This window comes from Camelus ferus, chromosome 13, assembly GCF_009834535.1.
Source record: "Camelus ferus isolate YT-003-E chromosome 13, BCGSAC_Cfer_1.0, whole genome shotgun sequence".
NCBI lineage: Eukaryota > Metazoa > Chordata > Mammalia > Artiodactyla > Camelidae > Camelus > Camelus ferus.
Genome location: NC_045708.1, coordinates 64,859,028 through 64,880,798, shown reverse-complemented (window position 1 = coordinate 64,880,798; position 21,771 = coordinate 64,859,028). Strand labels below are relative to the sequence as shown.

The 21,771-nt window shown below is 39.3% G+C and overlaps 1 protein-coding gene across 1 annotated transcript in view; it reads right to left on the bottom strand.

The window, feature by feature from the left end:
* Positions 1 to 595: 595 nt before the first annotated feature.
* The window catches only part of CLCA2 (chloride channel accessory 2), a 33,651-nt gene continuing 12,475 nt past the window's right edge, over positions 596 to 21,771 (bottom strand). The window contains exons 8-14 of the mRNA XM_006190158.2: positions 20,419 to 20,596; positions 19,464 to 19,570; positions 17,352 to 17,576; positions 14,448 to 14,718; positions 10,806 to 10,976; positions 7,308 to 7,541; positions 596 to 1,135 (exon numbers count right to left, since the gene is read on the bottom strand). Of these exons, the coding sequence (XP_006190220.1) occupies positions 693 to 1,135; positions 7,308 to 7,541; positions 10,806 to 10,976; positions 14,448 to 14,718; positions 17,352 to 17,576; positions 19,464 to 19,570; positions 20,419 to 20,596 (1,629 nt within the window). The 3' untranslated portion in view covers positions 596 to 692. The remainder of the gene's footprint in view (positions 1,136 to 7,307; positions 7,542 to 10,805; positions 10,977 to 14,447; positions 14,719 to 17,351; positions 17,577 to 19,463; positions 19,571 to 20,418; positions 20,597 to 21,771) is intronic.

Here is a 21,771-nt window from a genome sequence, read left to right as displayed (position 1 = left end):
CTGCTTCGATGACAGTAAAAAGTTATATTAAAAAAAATAAATTCAATAGACCTCTGTTATAAAGCCAGTGTCAGGGGACAAGCATAATACCCACATTGTCAGGTTAACGCTTACGGTGAACCAAGATCTTTCTGAGCATGAGCAGTGGGATTTATCTGTAGTACAGTGAGCCAAATGGCAAGGGGCAAAGACCTTTACAATAGGGGCTTCACATATGAAATGAGCTTGATCTTTAGTCATAAACAAGCAACCCGTTCTGAACAGATAAGGGGAAATGAAAAATTCATCACAGCAACTGAACAGTTGCTTTGTAAAGACAGTTATACCACATCATTCAGATCTAACCTCCTTTTCTCTACTTAAAGCTATTTGTTCTCTTCAATAAAACAAGCTGTTCTTGACTCTGTGATTCAGTTTTGCCCTTGCCTTTGAACACATTACCTTAGAGAATATCTTTTATTATTTTGTCTATAGCCAAAGCTTAAAGGTTTTTTAACCGCTCCCCCCGCCCCAATTAGGGTTATGAAAGATTTTTTTTTTGTCTATTTACCATGTAAAGATCTGATCTGTATTATGCAAAAACTCAAAGCATTTGTAATAATCTGATGTTAATTTGATTTTATTGATACATTTTTGTAAAGTACAAAAGCCATGGGTCTTATATTTAAGAAGGAAGGTACAGACATATTTGTTCATAGTAATTTTGTTTCATTCTTTTTCTTGTCTGCTCTCTTTTTCCTATTTAAAGTACAATGTGTTACAACTATAGTGAGGCAAATGACTCCTATGAATCCCACTGCTGTTAAAACTCCTTTCAATATAAGATCATCTCTGGCAAGTACAGGAGCAGAATTTGGGGGAATCAACAGAGATGCCTGGGCAATGTTAGATACAGCAGACTTTAAGGAGTTCCTATCGATTGCTCGCATTGCCACATAAATTCTGTGGCTTTTTTGTGTCTCTCCATTGGGTTGTTGTTCAGGTCCAGTTGTGAAAAGCTCTGGTGAGAATGTAAATATCTCCTTGGTACCAGCTTGCTGAGGATTTAGCTTTGTTGTATTCACTAAAATGGCACTGTTAAAGTCATCTTGAATATTCTGTAGACTTTTACTTATTCTTATTTCATAGCTGTTAGCTGCAATTAAAAAATTTAAATGGGAAGTTAAGTGATTTTTGAGTAACTTTTCTAATTTGTTAGAAATAGCTAATGACAATACAAACAAAAGTCAAAATACATAGGAATAAACAAAACAAGAAATAATGCATATGAACAAAACTTTAAGATGCTGTATAAGAACTCACATTAAAACCTGAATAAGAGAAAAGTCACTATGTTTTTTTTTGAATAGCAAGATTCCATAGAATAAAGATATTATTTTCCCTAAGCTATTTTATAAATTTTACATGATTTTATTAAGTGTCCCTAGTTTCTATTTTAACAAGCTTATTGTAAAGTTTAAGCAAAAATAAGTCATCGAGTTTAAGCATATAAAGTCTAAAAAATAGCAATTTTTTAGTAGAAGGACTGACCTTATCAAATATAAAAACACTGTAATGCTTCAGTAATTAAAACACTGCAGTACTGGCCCATGAATAGATTCATGTCTAAAAGTAGGTCACAATACATCTAGGAATTTAGTACATGACAGAGATAGAATTCAGATTAATGGGTGAAAATACAAATTTCTTGATAATTGTGTTATGACAGTTGGGCAAAAACCTGGAAAAAATAGGATCCATACTGCAAACCTTTTTTTCAGGATGAGCTCCAAAGTAATTTAAAACTTTGATGTAAAAAATTAAAATATTAAAATATTAAGTATTTAGTAGGGAACAATGGATGAATTTCTTTATAAACTTGAAGTGGAAAAAGACCTTCTAATTAAGACTCAAAATTCATGAGCCATAAAAAAATGGATAAACTTGAATACATAAAATGAAAATTTCCTATGTGGGAAAAAGCCTCCTAGGCAAAATATAAATATGCATGTTAAGTGACAAAAATATTTATAACTCGAGTCAGAGGTAAAATTCCGTTCTGGTAATGGTTAAGTGGCTTCTGTTGGACTAAATGTACCAATAGGTAACAGGTATGAACTCTGAAGAAATAAAGGGGGGAAGAAGACTATTGAAGAACTGGAATCAGATAAAAACAGAAAGAAACCAGAGGAGATGCAGCCGGAGAAGGAAGGGAAACAGACTGGGACTGATTCCTGTTTATGCAGCTTTTCTCTGAGGACATTTCCACTCAGTACAGATTGCTGGAACTGATGCGGAAAGCCACTATCTTCTTGGTCTGCAAAATCAGGGGACTGAGTGTGCGGTTGCCATAGTGGTTGAAAATTGAGGGAGCCAGTGAGGGATGAGCCCCAAATCTGTGTGTTAGCTTCTCTCAAATCATTGAAAAACCTCTGAGTTGTGCACGTGTGGGTGAAACATCAAGGACTCAAGGGAAAACAACAGATGGCTGAAAAATGGAGCAGATTTTTACATTACAGTGTCCACCACAGGGGAAAGTAGAGTTTGGAGTGTGGGTCTTGCCACATTAGCGGAATTTGGTAAATACCTTGTGATGTCCATTGAAACCCTAGAAAAGCTGTGGTTTAGGAATAAAGATTGTGTCCCAGAATTAAAGGATATGTTCTAGGATTAAGTATAAAACTGAAACAAACCCTATCCAAAAGTAAAACCAAGTCTCAAATTCAAGGTGACCCTAGGATCTACTAGAAAAAAAATTTCAAAACTCTTCAGGGGAATATAACAAACTCCAGAGTCTATAATTTACTACCTCATGTCTAATATACAATGAAGAAATTATTAGATGTGCGAAGAAACAGAAAATGTGACATATGGTCAAGAAAAATATCAGCAAATTAAAAAAAGAGTCACAAGTGACTGAGATTTGAAATTAATAGACAAGGACCTTAAAAATCTATGATGAATATATTGAAGGTCTGCAAGACAATTTGGATATACTGAATGAAGGGATGGGAAATTTGAGGTGAGATATGGAAACTAAAAAGGAAGAAAATGGAAATCCCAGAATTGAAAAAAAATTAATAAAAATTTCATTTGAGAGGATTAATAGCAGATTTTACATAAGAGAAGAAAGAATTTATCCTTGAAGACAGGTCCATTAAAATCATCCATACTTACAGGCAAAAAAAAAAAAAAAAAAAAAAAAAAGAATAGAAAAATTGAACAGAATCTAAATGACCCATAAGATCCACTGATATATCACTATATGGATATATGTGTATATGATATAATGTAATATAATATATAATATAAAATAATTATAAATATATCTGGGAAGGAAAGAAGAAAAAGGACAGAGCAGAAATTTTCTGATGATGTAGCAGTTGAAAATATTCCAAATTTGATGAAAAGAACACTCCACAGACTCGGGGAGCTTAGCAATCCTGACAGAACAAGAATCAGAAAACCATGCTGAGTCACATCGTGGTCCATCTGCTAAACACCGAAGAAAAAGAAGAACAATATAAAGCAGCCAGAGAGAAAAGAAGATACTTTATACTCAGAAAAACAACAGTAAGAATGATGGCTGACTTATCAGAAAAAAATTGGGGCCAGATAACAATGAAATGAATATTAAAGTGCTGAAAGAAACGAACCCGTTTCTTCTAACTCTAAATCCCACGTGCTCTCTCCTGTGAGCAACTATTAAAAATGATGCAGGACAGCTGTGCAATAGCAAAGACTCAAAACTAAATCAGCGCATACATTCACGAAGGGTTTCCTTCCACGTGCAGCAGTTGTCCTCCCCGCTCCCTGTGAAGAAGAAAATGGTCTGGTCTTGCATCTTTGACCTCTTAGCTTTATTTCTAGTTTTGGCCTCTACCTCTGCATTCCCACGATATTCCAGCCTAGGAAAGCAGCGCTAAGGCCATGGGCAAGACACTTAACCTCTCAGGGCCATTCCCTTACATGTAAAATAAGGGGGCCAGACTAGTATATTTTTAAGACGCATTCAAGCTCCAAAACATTGTAAATGCTGATATTTACTGAGCACTTAGTATGGACCAGACACTGTTTTAATCCCTCTTTGTGCCTTTTCTCATTCAATTCTCTCAACAGCCCTCCGAGATGGGTCCTCTTCTCATCTGCTTTTGCAGATTAGAAACCAGAAGTTTAGAGAAATTAAGCAACATGCCTAAGGTTACACAGATAAAAGGTGGTCTGTCTGATCCAGGAGCCCAATATCTTAACACTATGCTGTGTGCCCTTCCACGAGACTACAGTCTCCTAGTTCCTGTCTCCCAGTAATTGCTACTTTCCCAGTTACCAAGGCCTACACTTTCCTTAGCATCTTCACCAATAAATTCCTGTTATAAAAAGTCCTGGGCTAGGATTGAGGACACAGCCTCATCTCCAAGGAGTTTACTTTTACCAGTGGGAACAGTTCCCATTTTTTCTTTTCATTTGAAATCCAAGTCATGCTCTAAGGATTATTTCAGATTTCTCCTACATTGAGGCTTCTTCCACTGTAGAAGCGTAATTGAGGTCTGGAGGTGAGGGAAGTGGGAAAAAATTGCTGTCACTAAACAGCGTTTTCAGAAGCAGTGAATTTTCAACAACGTACAGTGTGTTCAATGACAGCTGCAGAAGAACATGAAGAAAAGATGTCAGAGGAAGCAGTGTGAAAGTCAGACTGCCAGACACATAGGGAAGCTAGTCGGTGCAGGGAGGGCGGTCCAAGACTGGTGCTTTTTGGGATCTGAACCTTGTCCAAAGGCTCTGCCCAGATCCCTGGCATTAGAACCTGGCCCTTGTTCTGCTTCCAGCCATGTTGATATCTCCGTTCTTTTAAAGCCTGTGTCTCCCAAAGTCTGAATTATACAAACAGCAGTGTGTTATACATAAGATGGCTTTCTGACCACGTTATGCCTTTCTCTCTTAATACAAGATTGTAAGTTCTTAGAGTACAATACCATCTTAAATTACTCTTATATAATGTCTAGCCCTGTGCTGGGCATTTGTTGCTTAGCAGATAATATACTTCATTTTAATTTCTGGAGAAAACACAAAGGAAATTAACTTTATAGCAGAAATACGGATGATGCTTGGTACTTAGTATTTTACCCATATTTTTAATGAAAACCTAAGGAAATGACCCATTTCCATAGTGCCTGGTTTATATCCATTCCCAAACGTAGTAACGATCTGGTAATATTTTGCTTATTGCATGTAATTGGCCATCTTTTCCAGGATACTGTGTGTGGTGAAGTGTGGGTACTAGGCATATACGGATATGCCTGTGCATATGTGAGGTGTTCAGTTAGTGCTAATAAGGGTTTTAAAAGTAGTCAAATTTTCATAATTGTAAACCAGAGGCATATCCTTTTTGTTTCTAATTCTGGCCATAGGGGTGAGGATAACACCTTCCTAGACAACATATTGGGAGTTGGCGGGGAAGAAGCAATGAAAGCGCATGTTTATGAGTTAAAACAGGCACCTACTTGCTGGTTGGTATGCTCACAGCTAATTGATCAATTTTGCCATTGCTGGGTCATCAAACCAGTTATAACTGAGTGATCTCAACATATCCAGCCATTCCCCACCCTCACCACCCCCAACCTTTTGTGGTTTGAGTTTCTGACATGATAACAAGCTTGATCTGCTTCAATCATCCCGCTCATGTTTATGTGAAAGTATGATATTCTCTCTTCCCTTTAACGCCCTTTGTAATATCAATTATGAACTAAAGTTCCGTGGTTGTGTTTCTTCTTTTCAAGACATTCATAGCCACTAATACTGCACATTCACTTCCCTTCTACTCTTTTAGTTCAGTGGTGTAGTTGAAACCCCCAGGGCTCTTCAAAAGGACAGTTCGCAATGGTAAGGGGAACCTGAGCTAATGTTTGTCTCTTTTAACATGTTACTATGCTTCTGAGGCAGTGAGGAAAGAGGACAATGCCAGATGGCAAGCACCACTCTTACTTCTATATAAAGATGGGCGTGAGTGTTGGTGGCTCCTTACACCAAATAAGAAGCTAGAGACGTCTCTAGCAATGCAAACCAGGAGCCCAGGAGACTTACTGAGCCTGCTTTCTCTTCCATTTTTTAAATTTTATATGTCATCTCATTTCATCTTTACAATACTTTATGAAATAGATACTTTTAGTCCTAATTTCCATAGATGGAGACTGAGGCTAATAGAATTTAAGTAACCTGCCAAAGATTAAACAGCTGGACTTACAGCCAGAGTGAAAACTATTTTTTTCCCCTAAAGTTAGGTTACAACTGTTTCCATTATACAAGGGATACGCCATCCCCCATTTTCAATCATTTCACATCTGCAGACTTTAAATTGGGAGAATCTTTAATTCAGAATGAAAAATTTTTCACTTCCTTCTTCTCTGGCAAGAAGAGACAGATTGTGATAACAGAATTTGAAGGCAAAACTACAATACTGACTTTCTCAACAGTGCAGAAATATTTGTAATTCAGATACATTCTGGAGAGAATAGTGAACAGAGAATTATAAGCCAAAAAAAGATGACCCAAGTTGAAAACAAGACTGGCGAAGGCCCAAGGTGGTCACTGTTATTGACTGATACAGAAATCTCAACCAGAAGCATTGGGAAATAAATCATTCAGTGTATAATCACAGACAGTTATGTTTTGGTAATGGCTAAGGTGTTAGAAAGATTATTCTTTCAACTTATTCTGTTGAGTTGCTCTGGGAATCAGGAGATGAGGTAGGAGGAAGCCTGAAGCCTGGCACAGGCTTTAGAAGTGGGGAAGCAGAAGAAGGAACTTGTCGATGTCCAGGCAAGGGTAAGAAAGCCTCAAGCCAGGGAGCCAGTCCCAGCCTCCCTAACAAAACTGATGGCCAGAAGTAGGAAATGAAAATGCACCCCGTTCTGCATGACTTACGGGAATTATTAAGCCTCACCTTGTACATCCTTGAATAAATATTCACCATCCAATCTTTAGAAAACTAATCACCTCCACTATTTGGAAGTCCATGCTCTGTAATGCAGAGCCCATTTCTGCTGACTAGGCCCCCGTTACACGTGGTGTTTATGTTTCCATCACAGGTTTCTGTATGATTAGCGTCAGTCAGTTTACCAGGGCCTCTTCAGCCCTGGGGGAGCTGACGTGCTCTCGATCCTAGACTCCGGGATACGTGGCCTTATCAGTAACTCAAAGCTTTTCATGACAGCCCTCTGCAGCTTTGTCAGCTCTAAGCTCCCAAAGCGATTTTTACCCAACTAACCCTTGACATGATTATTGGAAATGTCACCTTGTAGGAAAATAGGTAATGGAACCAAGAAACCTACCCTGGCCCTGATCAAAGTCGTCTCCAGGTGCCGTCCAAGATAAAGTCACCTCTTCTTCCACTTTTACAGCTTCCAGGTCAATAATTTTGCATGGTGGAAACACGTCAGGCTGTGGGCCGGCTGGAACGCCCAGCACGGAAAAGGCGCCTCCCGAGCTTACTCGGCTAAAGCCCCACTTTTGCTCCTTCTCACTCCTGCCCACTGATTTGCTCGGGGCGTTCATCTGAATATTACCTGTGACACCAAAGAAAAGAACAGCCGAAACGACAAATTACAATCTCCTGAATAGCTTGTTTTTGCAGATTATTGAGAGGCATTTTAAGACCTTTTTTCCTTTGCTACATCTTTAGAATAACAGTTCGCTTATTCAGCAACCTGTTTATTCATTCACCTGCTCATTCATTCAGTAAATATTTTGAGGACATATGCTATGCCAGTAGCCACAGATAAAACAGTATCCTTTACGGACTGTAGAGTCATATTTATAAACGTACATTTACAAATTGTAATAAACGTAAGAAGGAAAAAAGCCAGGGTGTGATGAAAGAAAATAACACAGGGATATAATTTAAAGTGGCATCAAGCAAGTAATGTTTAAAGATTTCCTAGAAGGTGAGTAGGAGTCAGCCAGGTAAAGAGTAGAGGTTTACAGCACCCCAGGCAGAGAGAACAGGTTGTGTAAAGACACTGAGGTGCAGAAGAGCTTGGCGAATTAGAAAAACTTAAAGCAAGGAGGAGAGTAGTTTGAAATGAGATGGGAGAGGGAAGTTCAGGCAGGACTTCACGGGCCACTGGAGTGATTTTAGAGTTTAATCTTACGTGCTGTGCGGAAGCAAGGCAGTGATATGATCATGGTTGCTCTCCAACAGGTGCCTCTGGCTGCTCTCAGTGGAGAATGTGTCCTAGCACGGCGAGCAGTGAGGCCACTGCACAGCCCAGACAGGAGAAGACAGGAGCTTGGGCTGGGTGGTAGCAGGGGAGAGGAGGCAAGTGAGCATTTCAAGATGTATTTTGGAGATAAAATCAGCAAAAGCTGGTGGTGGATTTGAATATGGAATGATGAAGGAGAGAAAGCTGGTGAACAAAAAAGAATAGCTCTCAGGTTTGTGAGATGAGCAACATGGGAGGAGAAACAGGCTAAGGGGAGGAGACTAACCATTGAAGTTACAACGTTTGTGATTCCCGTAAAACATCTAATTGACAATGTCAAGGAGCCAGTTAGGTATGGATTTTAAGATCAAAGAAGAGATTTTAGCTAGATTTATTCACTCTGAACCCATGAACTTGGAAGTTATGGATGTACAGATGTTATTAAGCCATATGGGTTAATGAAATTACCTAGTGAGAATTTCATCTGTAAAGATAAATAGCATTTACTGAGTTCCTGCTGTGTGCCAGGCACTTTAAGGACCTTACATAATCAAGTACTTAATTTTTCAGTAATGCCCTCGTTTTACAGATGATGAAACTGAAGCACAGAGAAGCTAAGTAACTGGCCCAAAGTCACACAGCTGGTAAATGGAGGAGCCAGGTTTCAAACCCAGGCAGTTCAACTCCAGATAGAAGAGTAAGAAGGTTAGGACTCAGCTCTGAGAACTGCCAACACTCAGAGGCTTGTTAGAGAAGGAGGAGCTGGACAAAGAACCTGAGGTTAAGAGGTAGCCAGGAGAGTGTGGTACCACAGAAACCAAGAAACGGCAAAGGAGCGATCAATCAGCCGTGTCAGACACGGCTGAGGTCAGATAACATGAGGACTGACGTGTGTCCTTTGGATTTAACCGCTGGGTGGTCATTGGTGACTAGAGCCAGAGCAATGCCAGTGAGTGATGAGGGCAGGGCTCACACTGTGGTGAGCAGAGTAGTAAACTGGATGTGAGAAGGTACAGTTAGCAGATTTAGATTTTATTTCAAGGAACTGGATGAAAAGGGGTAGAGAGGTGGACAGTAGCTGAAAGGGAACAACAGATTTTTTTTTCATGTGAGAAGTAATAAATCATGCTTGAATATTGTTCGGAGAGATCAGTAGCATGGGAACATGCAAAGCAGAGCTCTCAAGGACCCTGGATGAGCAGACTGGATGGATCCAGAGCAGATTCAGCAGAGACACTGGAGAGGAGAGAGAGGGAATAGACGCTGCTGTGTCTGGAGAGTTGGTGGTGGGAAAACAGCAGCTCCCGTTTTTCAGTGCAGTGCATGCTCAAGGGCATCACCTGAAAATGAGCTAATAAAGGGGACACAACTGCGTAACTGTGCAGTAGGCACGCCTAGGGAACCCGAACTTTTTCTTTCTGTGTTGTTAAGGGCCTATATGAAGTACTCAGATAAAAGCAGAGTCGAAAATTACTTTTCCAACCTCACTGTACACTAGGTGTTGATATTTGCATCCTTTAAATTCATGGGTTTAAAAAAAGATCCTAGACCAGTCAGGAGCCTGCAGGCTCCCTGATGGGCGTCAGGCCTTATTCTGCCTGGAGTCCCAAGTTCCTGGGCCTAGGTCTGTCTCCTCATAGGCCTTCAAAATGCTTGATGTATAAATAAGAGAGGCAATATCCATTTAGAAATGAAATATTACATCTAGATAAAAAAAATCACATCTTTGTGGTAAAACCGTGTTACCGTGCAAATTGGTTTGCATTGGTTTTGAAGTAATACAAATTATTTTAAATACAGTGAATTGTGTCCTAGTCAACACTAAGAATGTCAGGAGATGCAAATCCACTGTAGCATCTTAATTATTTTCTACTGAAAAGTACATATAGTACAAAAATATAGAATCTCATTATGGTCTAGTCCAAATGATTAGTTATAGCTGCTAACATGCATGAAAAGCATCATAAAGATTCTGCAGTTTTGCAAATAAGAATGATTCTAAATGTTTTTTCAGATTATTTTTAAAGATGATAGCGTAATTCTGTTTGTTATACTTTAACCACTGTTTCCTATCAGGAACTACTGTAATAATGGTGTTTAAAGATGTGTATCTTCTGTGTACTTAGCACTTTTATCTTGAAGGAAGACAGAAATATCTTTAGGAAGCTGTCAGTTGCCTGTAATATCCACATGTATTTTTTCAGGAACTCACTTCTTGTGTGGGTTGTTTGGGCTATTTGCTTTCTTCTTTAAAATGCTAGCAACTTTTTGCCCCTTCCTCTAGCCTAAAGCTCTGTAGAGGAAATACAGGAGCTGAAACTGGGAAAGCTGAATAAATCTCTTTGTTAGTAATTTTGATGAAACAGTCACAAGAAAGAGGTCAAAATAATGACTAAAGTGAAGGTAGGAGAAATCTGTGGGAATTACCTACTGCCTTCCTGGTGTCTGCTACCATGAGTCATTGAGGACTGAAGAGATAATCAACAAATTGTGCATTGACCTTTATGTAAAGAGTTTTGAAATTCCATTTCTCTCTCTCTCCTCCTCTCCCTCTAATACATGCACACACTCATCAGAAATACATACATTAAATGATGTTCTTCAAATAACAGTGCTAATGACTCTTACCGTTTGTTATGTAACCTGGTACGTACATGGCGTGACTTCCTGCAGCAGAGTGCGCTTGGGCACTTACGCTGGGAGAGTGACTGACATGCACCTTCAAGCTGTATCTACCATTTACAGCAAAGGAGAAAAAATACCTCGAGTAAATTCCATCATTTTTTATAACATCAGCACCTGTTTATATATTAAAAAAAAAAAAAACTCAATGTCAACACTTGTCATCACAGTTGATTACTAATATTTAATTAAATCATTAAAGATCAGATTTATCCCCCTGATTCTTCCCATTTTAGCATGTGCCGTTATGGTCACAGCTACTTTTGATATTATCAGGTGATTAAAATTCCAATAGCTCCATAATTTCTCCTAGTGATTCCTTAACCTCTGAAAAATTATTTTCTAAAGGTGAATGAGTTGTACCTGCTTCAGTGCTAACAAAGCATTTAATAATCACCTTTAGAGTGCTCCTTCCTATAGTTGAAAATGGTACTAGGTTTTCACAGAAACCAAGCACTGTTTATAGTCACAGACCCTTCTGAGAAAAACGCTGTTCTCCTGCGGGGAGGGCATAGCTCCGTGGCAGAGTGCTTGCTTAGTATGCAGGACGTCCTGGACTCAGTCCCCAGTGCCTCCACTAATTAACTAACCAACTAATTAACTAATTAAATAAATAAACAAACCTAATTACCGCCCCCCCACAACAAAAAATACCTTAAAGAAAAAAAAGCTAATCTCCTCCGAGGGAATAAATATGTATGCATATATACACATTTTCATTCAGTTTCAAGGGATTTAGAACATTGAAGCCCTGATGGAAAAAAATCTTTGGCATTTGATATAATAGTGTGAAATTATTTAATTTCCTCGTTAGAGGATACATGGAACTGTTGTTCTAGGTTCGCGGGGCTTGCTGACGCTGACTTGGGAGGTGGACAGGATTTTGGTTCTGTCCACTTCAGGAGGACAGGACGTGCCTTGCTTCAGGAGGCATTATGAAAGCCAGGGCTAGGCTTCTTTGGTTTTGCGTTGATCCTCACCCAACTGCAAACCAAGTCCGTGACTGAATGGCAGGCAGGCCTAGACTCCAGGGCAGCGGTGGGAGTAGAGGGGGCCACAGTGGGCAAGCAGCCTGCCTGATCCTGGAGACAGTTCCGCTCGCACACAGCACACCCAGCCCTGTTCTCTGGCACTGCACTATCACTAAGGTGCTTCTAGACTGCCGCTAGCGAGGCAGGGCTGCTCCTTAACGTGAGGAAAACGGGAGTATATCTTATTAAAATAAAAAGTACTAAGCAACTTATGATGATAGTCGTTTTAGAAAACTTTTTTATCTACTGGAAAGAAATCAAATCTTGATGTTTAGTGGTTTAATGATTAATCAGGTCTATCTTTGGTAAGAATTGATCAAGGAAAACCTCTTCCTCCAACAACTACCACTACCAGCACTTTTAATCTCTGAGTCAGAAATAAAGGGGAAAGAATAAAATAATGCCATTTGCAGCAACACAGATGGATCTGGAGAATGTCATTCTAAGTGAAGTAAGCCAGAAAGAGAAAGAAAAATACCATATGATATCACTCATCTGTGGAATCTAAAAAAAGAAAAAAGAGGACACTAATGAATTCATCTACAAAACAGAAACAGACTTGCAGACTTAGTAAAGAATCTTATGGGTACTGAGGGAAAGCGAGTGGGAAGGGATAAATTTGGGAGTTTGAGATTTGCATATACTAATTACTATATATAAAAATAAATAAAAAACAAATTTCTTCTGTATAGCACAGGGAACTATATTCATTATCTTGTAATAACCTTTAATGAAAAAGAATATGAAAATGAATATATGTATATATGTATGACTGGGACATTATGCTGTATACCAGAAATTGACACATTGTAACTGACTATACTTCAATCGAAAAAAAGAAAAGAAAGAAAGGGGAAAGAACACTGGCTTGGATGTGAGGGGACTTGTTTTAAAGTCTGGATCTGCCACTTAGTAGCTGCAAAATAATCTCTCTGAGCCTCAGTCTTCTCATCTATATGGGGCTGATTTATCTCACAGGGTGATTGTGATGATTACTTGAGAGTGTGTGTGAAAAAGTACATTTAAAATTATGAAACATTTCACAAGTATAAATTTTATTATTGTTTGTTAATTTTATTAGCAGATAAATAGTACTTCCATTGTAAAAATTAGTATTAGACAACTATGTGCAAGTATTAAGTACTGAGGAAAAAAATCTAAATTTATACTTTGATGTTTAAACAATCTTTTCATTGTTTCTTTCATCCGGGTATAAGTGTAGACATCAAATAAATGAAATGGTTCCAGGAAATAAATATAAAAGTCTATTGAGTCTATTGAAGAGATCTTCCCTAAGAAAGCAAGATCTGTTGTCCAGGCCAGCTCACAGGCTGGGGCAAGGGAGGCGCATTTTGCAAAGTATAGTCTTGGATTATACACAAAAAGTGAAAGGTGGGGCCAGGGAGACACAGCCACAGCCTGGGAAGTTCCTTTGGATCCACTCCAACAGGAAAAACAATAGGACTTCTCTAGAATCCTCTGATGTGGATTTGAACTAAACTCTTTAAACAAACTTTTGTTTCATAAATGTCACGCAAGATTGCCACGGTGAGAACCTAAAGGGTTGCCAAACCTAATACTCTTTAAAAATTTGATCTTTGAAACAGCAGAGGGAGGGAGTGTGATTTTACTGGTAGATCAAACACTGAGACTGCTAACTAGACTTTGAGGTCTATTGTCATTCTGAGGTTTTAATTTAGGAAAAGAACAGAACAGAAAAGATAAAAATAACAAAAGGGTTTGTTTTTAAAAGTCAAAAAAGTTAGCCAGAAAGAGCCCAGGTGCTGCTGTTTGCCCAGCCTGATGCTGTGTTGTCCGTGAACCCAAGGAAGCCCTGAACCCGAACCCTCTCTGTGCAGAATGAGAGCTTTGAAGGGGGGTTTTGTTTTGTTTTCAATTTGTTTTCCCAGTGGTGGGAAAGCTTTATCCAGAATCCTCTGGGCTTGCTGGTCTGGTCTTCTTGTGACCAGATCACACATGTAAAAGGCCCTGGCTGTGCTCTCTGATCAACCCAGCTACTTGGCTAAAGCACCGTCTAGGGTCGTCTCATAGGTCACAAGTTCAGTTTCCAATTTTCTCTTCACAACCAGGTCCAAGGAGAAAAAAATGGATTAACTGTCATTGCCTCTCCCTTACTGGGTTTTCATTTGCTATTTTAATTGTCCAATCTGATTATTTCAGAGAGTAGTAGAGCTGGTGAATCCTAGAGGAACGTGGGCATGCCTGTTCCCATGTGACCTTACTGAGCGTGGCCAGCGTCACTGGATATGTGGAGGCCAAGCCCTAGGGTTGGGCGACTTCTTCCCCCCACCCTGCCCACGCACAGCCACTCTAAGGGGCCTCGTGGAGATTGCGTTTTCCCAAGTTCACTTTTGCTTTCCTTGTGCAGATGGTGAACAGTGGCTACTCAGTGAGTCTGTGAGAATTCGAGAATCTCCTAAGACTAGGTGAGAAAAACAATTGAATTGGAAGAATTTTAAAGATAAGCTTAGTATTGATACTGTAGCATCAGAACAGCTCTTGAGAACATGAAAAATGACGCGACATCCTTTGTTACCTGCTCCATCATCAAAAAGTTCCAGTGTAACAGGATCTGCGGTCTCTGGCTCAATTGTAGCAGTTACAGTGGCGTTGAGTATGGGGTAAAACCCCTTCCTCACGATTGCATAAATCATCATGGGATGGGGAAAACGGGTGCTGTCCCCTTCCACAAAGGCTTCGACAGCGGCAGGAGGCACAGCTGAGCATGAGGTGCGAGAGGTCACTGTCACTTTCAAGGCTTGAAGAGAATGGTGCGTATTGTTCAGCGTGTAAGTCCAGAGCCCCGGCTGCCAAACAGAGACTTTTGTTTGTCAAGTGCGAAAAAATATTCAACCCTTAATTTTAAAGCCTAAACCTAAACTCCTAGGATTTTTTGTCCTTGATTTTTGATGCTGCATTTTCTAAAATATACAAAAAAAAAAGAATGTTAGGAAGAGCGATATTGGTTAGGAGATAAGTCAGTTCCATATTTACATGGCTCTCACTGTACAACCCACTTTTATTGTTAGGTAACCCTTTAGGGAATTATACTGTGCATTTATTTGCGGGGAAGGATACAACTTGATTCACATTTTTATAAGATATGGTAACAATGTCCAGCTTTAAAGTACTTTACAAATATTAATCTGAGCTCCTTCACCCAAAAAGAGGTTCAATGTTTTTATTCTTTTATACAATGGAGAAAATTATAGCAAATTAAGTGGACAATTATGATTTATGTGGAAAACCTGTACTAAAAGGCAACATTGCTATTCCTTCTTTTCTTTACCGCATGCCCAGAAATCTCAAGCAACAAAACCTACCTACACTATTAAGGACCAAGAAAAGGAACACTGTATTTTAACAGGTCAGGATTCCACAATGTCTATGATGAGGAATTTATAGAAAGATTGTTAAATGCCATTCTCTTTTGCCTGTCTGGGCTACCTGGGGGAAACCTGCCAAAGAATGCCTGAAAGAAAAAAAGCTTAGTGGGGGAGGGATAAATTTGGAATTTGGGATTAACAGATACGCACTACTATATATAAAGTCGATAAACAACAAGGACCTACTGTAAGCACAGGGAACTATATTCACTATCTTGTAATAACCTACAATGGAAAAGAATCTGAAAAAGAATACATATATGTATAACTGAATTACTTTGCTATATACACGTGAAACATTGTAAATCAACTGTACTTCAATAAAAAATACTTTGGAAAAAAGTATTTTGCTTAAACTACAAGGTAGCAGAAATGTGTTCTTTTGATAAAATGATACATAAATATTCTTTTTTTCCTCATTTCTGCTGCTGCTCCTTCTTAGACTTTGGAATTAACAGGAAGAACACAGCTGAGCAGGAGGAAGAAGAGAGAAAACAATGGGTTACGGTTTAACTCTGGAAATTTAAGATGCCACCACACCCTGCCCAACCTTCTTCACTGGGATTCATATGGTTTTACTGTTTTCCAGTGAAGTCACAATTCATGCATCAAAATCATCTATCTGTCTATTTTTTTTTTTTTTTTGTCACAACAGGCACATGGCAGAAACCTCCACGTGGAAAACTGCTCTTTGGGTGTAATAAGTGTGTTGATGCAGGGCACCTAATCCAGACAGAGGTCGGGCAACAGCAGCAAGAAGAAGTAAAGTGTAGATCCTTGTGCCCAGATGTGAAAAGAACATGATGAGTGCGGCAGAAAGGTGAGACAGGGGCAGAGATGAGAGAGTTTGGGGTCAGGGAGTGGGAGGTACAAACCATTGGGTATAAGCAGCCTCGAGGGTGTGTTGTACAGCATGGGGATATGGCCAATATTTTGTAATAACTAGAAATGGAAAGTTATCTTTAAAAGTTGTGTAAAAAAATATTTTAAAATTTTTATTATTATCTGGCAGAAACCAGAACATGAAGGGCTTGGTATACGATAGTAACCACATGGATCTTATCCTGAGACCATCAGAGAGTTTCGAGTAGGAGACACGTTTGATCAGGTTTGTGCTTCAGAAGGATCGCTCTGACAGAGGTGACTGACAGGAAAGGTGCTAACCCAGAGGCAGGGAGGCCAAGCAGAGGCTGTTGACAGCGATCTGGGGGGAGGACGGACCAACGGTGCTGAGGAGGAACTGCGTTCAGGCAACGCGAGAATGGACTTGACCAATTCACCACCCTGCTTAGAACCTTTAGTGCTTCCTTGTACCTGTAAGATGCAAACTCCTGCTCCTTTTACTGACTCCCGCATAACTGTCTGGCCTCATCACCCCCTCCTTTTTTCTCCCCCTAAATCTCCACCTTGCATGACTGCACTCTGTAGTTCATCTGCGTCAAACTAGTACTCGTAGTTCTATGACAAGCTATATTCTTTTTCTCTGAGCCTTTCTACGTGCTGTTTCCTCTGCCTAGAATGTCATTCACACCTTCCGTCCCTTAATCCTCCATATTTCCATTCTGATGTCTTCACTTTCAGGAAGCGTTCTCCTCCTCCCACTGCCTGCATATGCCTCCTGTGTGCGCTGAGTGCCCTGTTCTTATTCTTATTTTATTGTAAAGCACCTAGAACAAGACCTAGCACATAGTAGGTGCTCAAAATTTTGTATTACATATATTTATATTATAAACTCTAAGTAGGGTTTTTTTCTAAGCATATAAATAGGTATTCTAGTAAAGAAGTAAGCAAAAAGAAATTATTTATACTATGTAAATACTGATTTCCACTGTTGAAGTGAGAAGCCTTTGGTATCCATTATTTAAAGTTTTGACCACATCTCAGTTGTTCCTCTTAAATTTTGAATGTTCACAAAATGCCCTCATATACCTAATGTAAAATTTTGACATATCAGCCTAGGGTTTCCTTTATGTAATGCGTTTAATTACGCTATTCAATTGAAAGTCATGACCTTGAATAAATGTTGTCCTTATGAACAAGCTTACCACGCTTACCTTAGCAGTCCCTGGAATCCAGAGACGAGCAGTCCGAAAAGCTAGGTTGGTGATGAAATCATCTGTGTGGTATTTTCTCCCACTAGGATCATACAATACGATCTCAGGGGGACCACTGGTTTGCCACGTGACTAGGAAGGTGGTGTCATTGCCCACGCTGCTGTCCACAGTCACGGTGCTTTTCAGCTGATGTTGAGCTTTCACATTTTCACCCGTACTCTCAAGCTGCTCAAGAGAATATGTATGTGAAAGTTTCTAGCCTATGCATAATTGTTCCATCTTTTACTTTTATGACAAATAAAATGAACTGGCAAAAATGAAAACAATTTAATTCTGACATGTCCTCTATTTCCATCAATTATTTTTCATAGAAAATATCTGCAAGTACAGTAGATATAAAATACTTTGTTACAGCTAGTACACGTGTCACTTCATTATTCTTCATCGAGAGATTTTAGCTGTTCTCACATTTAATCTCTTACCCAAATCAACATTAGCCTCAGTGCAGCAATTCTAATAAGCTTTTTTTTTAAATTTTTGTTTGTGAATGTGCTCTAATTAATTTGTATATAATCTGTCCAGATACTTTTCTGTATTTTAATAAGAAATCAAACATTGGCTTTTGGGTGGGTGGTACATTTAAAAAATCATTTAGTCATTCACAGGAAGCTATGTGCATAATTGCTTGTATACAGGTGCCAGGCACTGTGCCAAGTGCTTTACTTACATAATCTCTCTTAATCCTTATGAAAACCCCTTGAGATGAGTACTGTTTTTACCCACATTTAGCAGATGAAACGACTGAGGCTTAGAGAAGTAAGCTATCCAGTGTCACACAGTGAGGAGGTGAACGGGCGTCGAGCCCAGGCAGGCTGACACCAGAGACCCTGAATTTAGTCATTGTGTATCCACAAAGGATACAAGTCTATAAATAACTTCAAAAAATTATACTTATTAAACAAGTACTTTAACAGCCCTTGGTGGGATTGCTCAGACTTGGAAAAAGGGTAAAATTTTATTGGTGGATGACAGCAAAGACGTCGTGGATTATTTGTTCAAATCAATTGAACGAGCGTTTGTGGCTGCTGACTACGGTGCCTCATTCTGTGCTGGGCTCGGGGCTGTGGAAGGGGGTCAGATGTAGTTTCTGGTCGCAGTCTAGCCAAGCTAATGGCATGCAAATAACCGGGGACAGGTGGCCAAGTTTGGGGACTAATTTGACTCATATGGATAATGTTTTGTTAAATTTTTTCTTTTACTTTTTAAAACATTTGTTTTTATCCCATATTATTAAACAGAAAATCAAGGGTAGAAAGATTATTCAAAAGAACCAATTATTATCATTTATAATTCCCCTTTTTTCCACCTCTAATGATGGAAGTGTGGTTACTGCCTTTACTGTGTACATATAATCTTCACGTTAAATATTTTCTAAGAATAATTTACTGACTTCATTGTTCCCATCAAGCCATTAACTTGGCAAGTTCACTTACAATCTGCGAGGAAACAGCAGATGAAATTCTATTCAAAACATTATTTAGTTTTATTCAAATTATCTTTCAAGTACGTAGGGGAAAAAATTGGTCCTTTTTAAAAAAATGGCTTGAGTAAAGGAAGATTTTTGTGAGCAAAACCGAATTGCGGAAGTTGAAGACATCTTTAGGATCTTCTAGAATTTAATGAAGTAGATGATATTTTGCATATGAGGGAGGAGCTTCAAAGCAGGTTTTAAAGAATCAAGTAAAATGGATTCTGATTGATGGAAAGTTTGAGCTAAAACTAAATCCACTGACTCTTACTTTTCTCTGGGCCTTACCTCCACCCCATGCCCCGCCCCCAGCCCCATTCTGAGCCGCAGGGAAGGAGTAGGCTCCACTATAGACCTTGAAATTATGGGAAATGACTCCTAGGGCTGAGAAGTGCAGACATCGGGTAGAAATCACGGGTGGCTCTGGGGATGTCAAGAAGCTCATTGAAAGTCTTCTCTTACTGTAACAAGGATTGCTGCATATTCAAATAAGGTTAATGAGACATTTAGCACAGTTCATCTGTTTTCCTTGCTTCCATCTCCCTCTCCCCCATTTGTAAATAGAATACTGAGGAAACTCTGACCTGTATATGTTGTTGAAAAATGTCTCCGGTTCCAGAGGAAATTCTACTGAAAGCGTCAATCATGCTACTGGAGCTGGGATTATCTGGGACAAAGAACTTCAAACCTCCTGAAATACACAGTTTGGGTGTTAGCTATTAAAATGCATAAAATAAAACAAAAATAAGATGATAGACTTTTTCTGACAAGCTTTCTTTGCATGAGAGGGTGAGTCTGGGGAGATGCAGGGGCTGCGCTGGACAAGCTTTGCACAGCAGCCTGCATGACCATGGGGTGCACGGCAAACCACACGGGGAGCAGGCAGCCGAGGGCAGGTCGTGCTGTCTGTTCTGTTCACGCCAGTAACTGCAGGGTCTAGAACTCTGCCCAAGACATGACAGCAATGCAACAAACACTTATTGAAGATGATCTAGGTTAATTGCTACCTATTTACATTGCTATATATTTACATTTACATTCTGAAAATATTACTGTCAAAAATAATTCAATAAAACCTAACTTTCAATTTTCAAGTTAGCAAACCCAGTTTTACTGAATATAGGAATATAAGGTAAAATTACTCTGTGCCTCATTTAGAACAACAACAACAAAATCCGTATCTTAAAATACCGTATGTATTCTTATTATAGAAGTTAGTGCATTTAGTCTTAAACCTACTTTTTAGCTCTATGATTTTTACAGGCTCAGGCTGGTTTAACAAAGAAATAACAATAATGATATTTTCATTAGATGTATCTAGTTGGCATCTTCTAAGTTAAATATTAAAAATGTCAGCAAATTTTTGGCAGGTTTTTGCAATGAATTTTTGTGGGTTTTGTTTCTTTTTCCTAAGAGAGTTGTTTATATTTTCTCAATTAAGCCGTGTATTCTGCTGACATAATCTAAGTTTCATGGTTGTTCTTTGAATATTCAAATTGAAAGGAAATGCTCTAAAGTATGTTTTAGAAATCTACTTACCTGTAAGACGTGAAACTTCCTCCAGGTTCTTAACGGCAGATGAGCCCAGGGCAATGGTGTGAATAGTTGACCCACTGCTGAGCACAGTGGGCAAGCAGTCGGCAGTACGCTCATCATCTCCACTGGTCACTAATATCATCACAGAGCCAAAGGCTTTTCCATTCAGCTTTTCAACCACCTGCACACAGGGTATCCGTCATTTGGAAGGAAATGTAATTCAGAATGCCAAACTGAGCAGAATTCACTCTCACTCCAAACTCCCCACCAGTGGGGCATGTGCCTCTTCCAGGTCCTCTGTAGCTCCCCATACTCCATGCCCTTCTCTACTCAGTCCTCACCTCACCCCGTCACAGCCCTTGTCACCCTACATGCCACTGCCCGCTTACCTGCGGGTGGGGACTCCTCCTGTTCAAATCACCACGCTCTGCCCCTAGTTTAGAATAGTGTCCATCACAGAAGGGGGAACATGATGATGTGAGATCCTTGCTTCTGAGGTCCAGTAAATGGCCTATAAGAGGACCTGGAGCAGGGGCTCTCGACCTTGGCTATACATTAGAGTCAGATGGGAACTTTAAATTTTTTAAAGGCCAGCTCACACCCAAGATCAGTTAAATCTCTGGGGGTGAGATCTAGGCATCAGAACTTTTTAATCCCCAGGTGATTTCAATGGGCAACCAAGGTTGAGAAACACTTGCCTGCAGGCAGCAACAATTGCAACTGTGTTTTTTGTTTTTTTTTTAATATATTTTTATTGAAGTATAGTTGGTTTACAATGTTGTGTCAATTTCTGGTGTACAGCACAATACTTCAGTCATATAGGAACATACATATATATTAGTTTTCATATTCCTTTTCACCATAAGCTACTACAAGATATTGAATATAGTTCCCTGTGCTATACAGTATGAACTTGTTGTTTATCTATTTTATATATAGCAGTTAGCATCTGCAAATCTTGAACTCCCAATTTATCCCTTTCCACCCCTTCCCCTGTGTTTTGCTTGCTGCCAGATGTTCAACACAGGGCTGCATCCCCAATGTTGAATCCAAACTTGTGCTGATTTAGGCGAATTCTGTTAATCTTGCAATATACTTCTGGCCTTAATTGATACTCATAGCTTAAGGTCTAGTATGACTATAGGCAGGAGCCAGACATGCAGATTTTGACTGGAAAATCAAAGGGTAACAACAGCCACAGACAGGAAAGTCCCAGAAATGATAGGGATAGTGTTAGAAATTGTTCAGATGATGCTTAAGTTTCCCAGCATTGTATTCATTAATTTATGCATTCCTTCAACAAACATTTATTAAGCAACTAACTATAGCATGCCAGCTATATTGCTAGGCACGAGG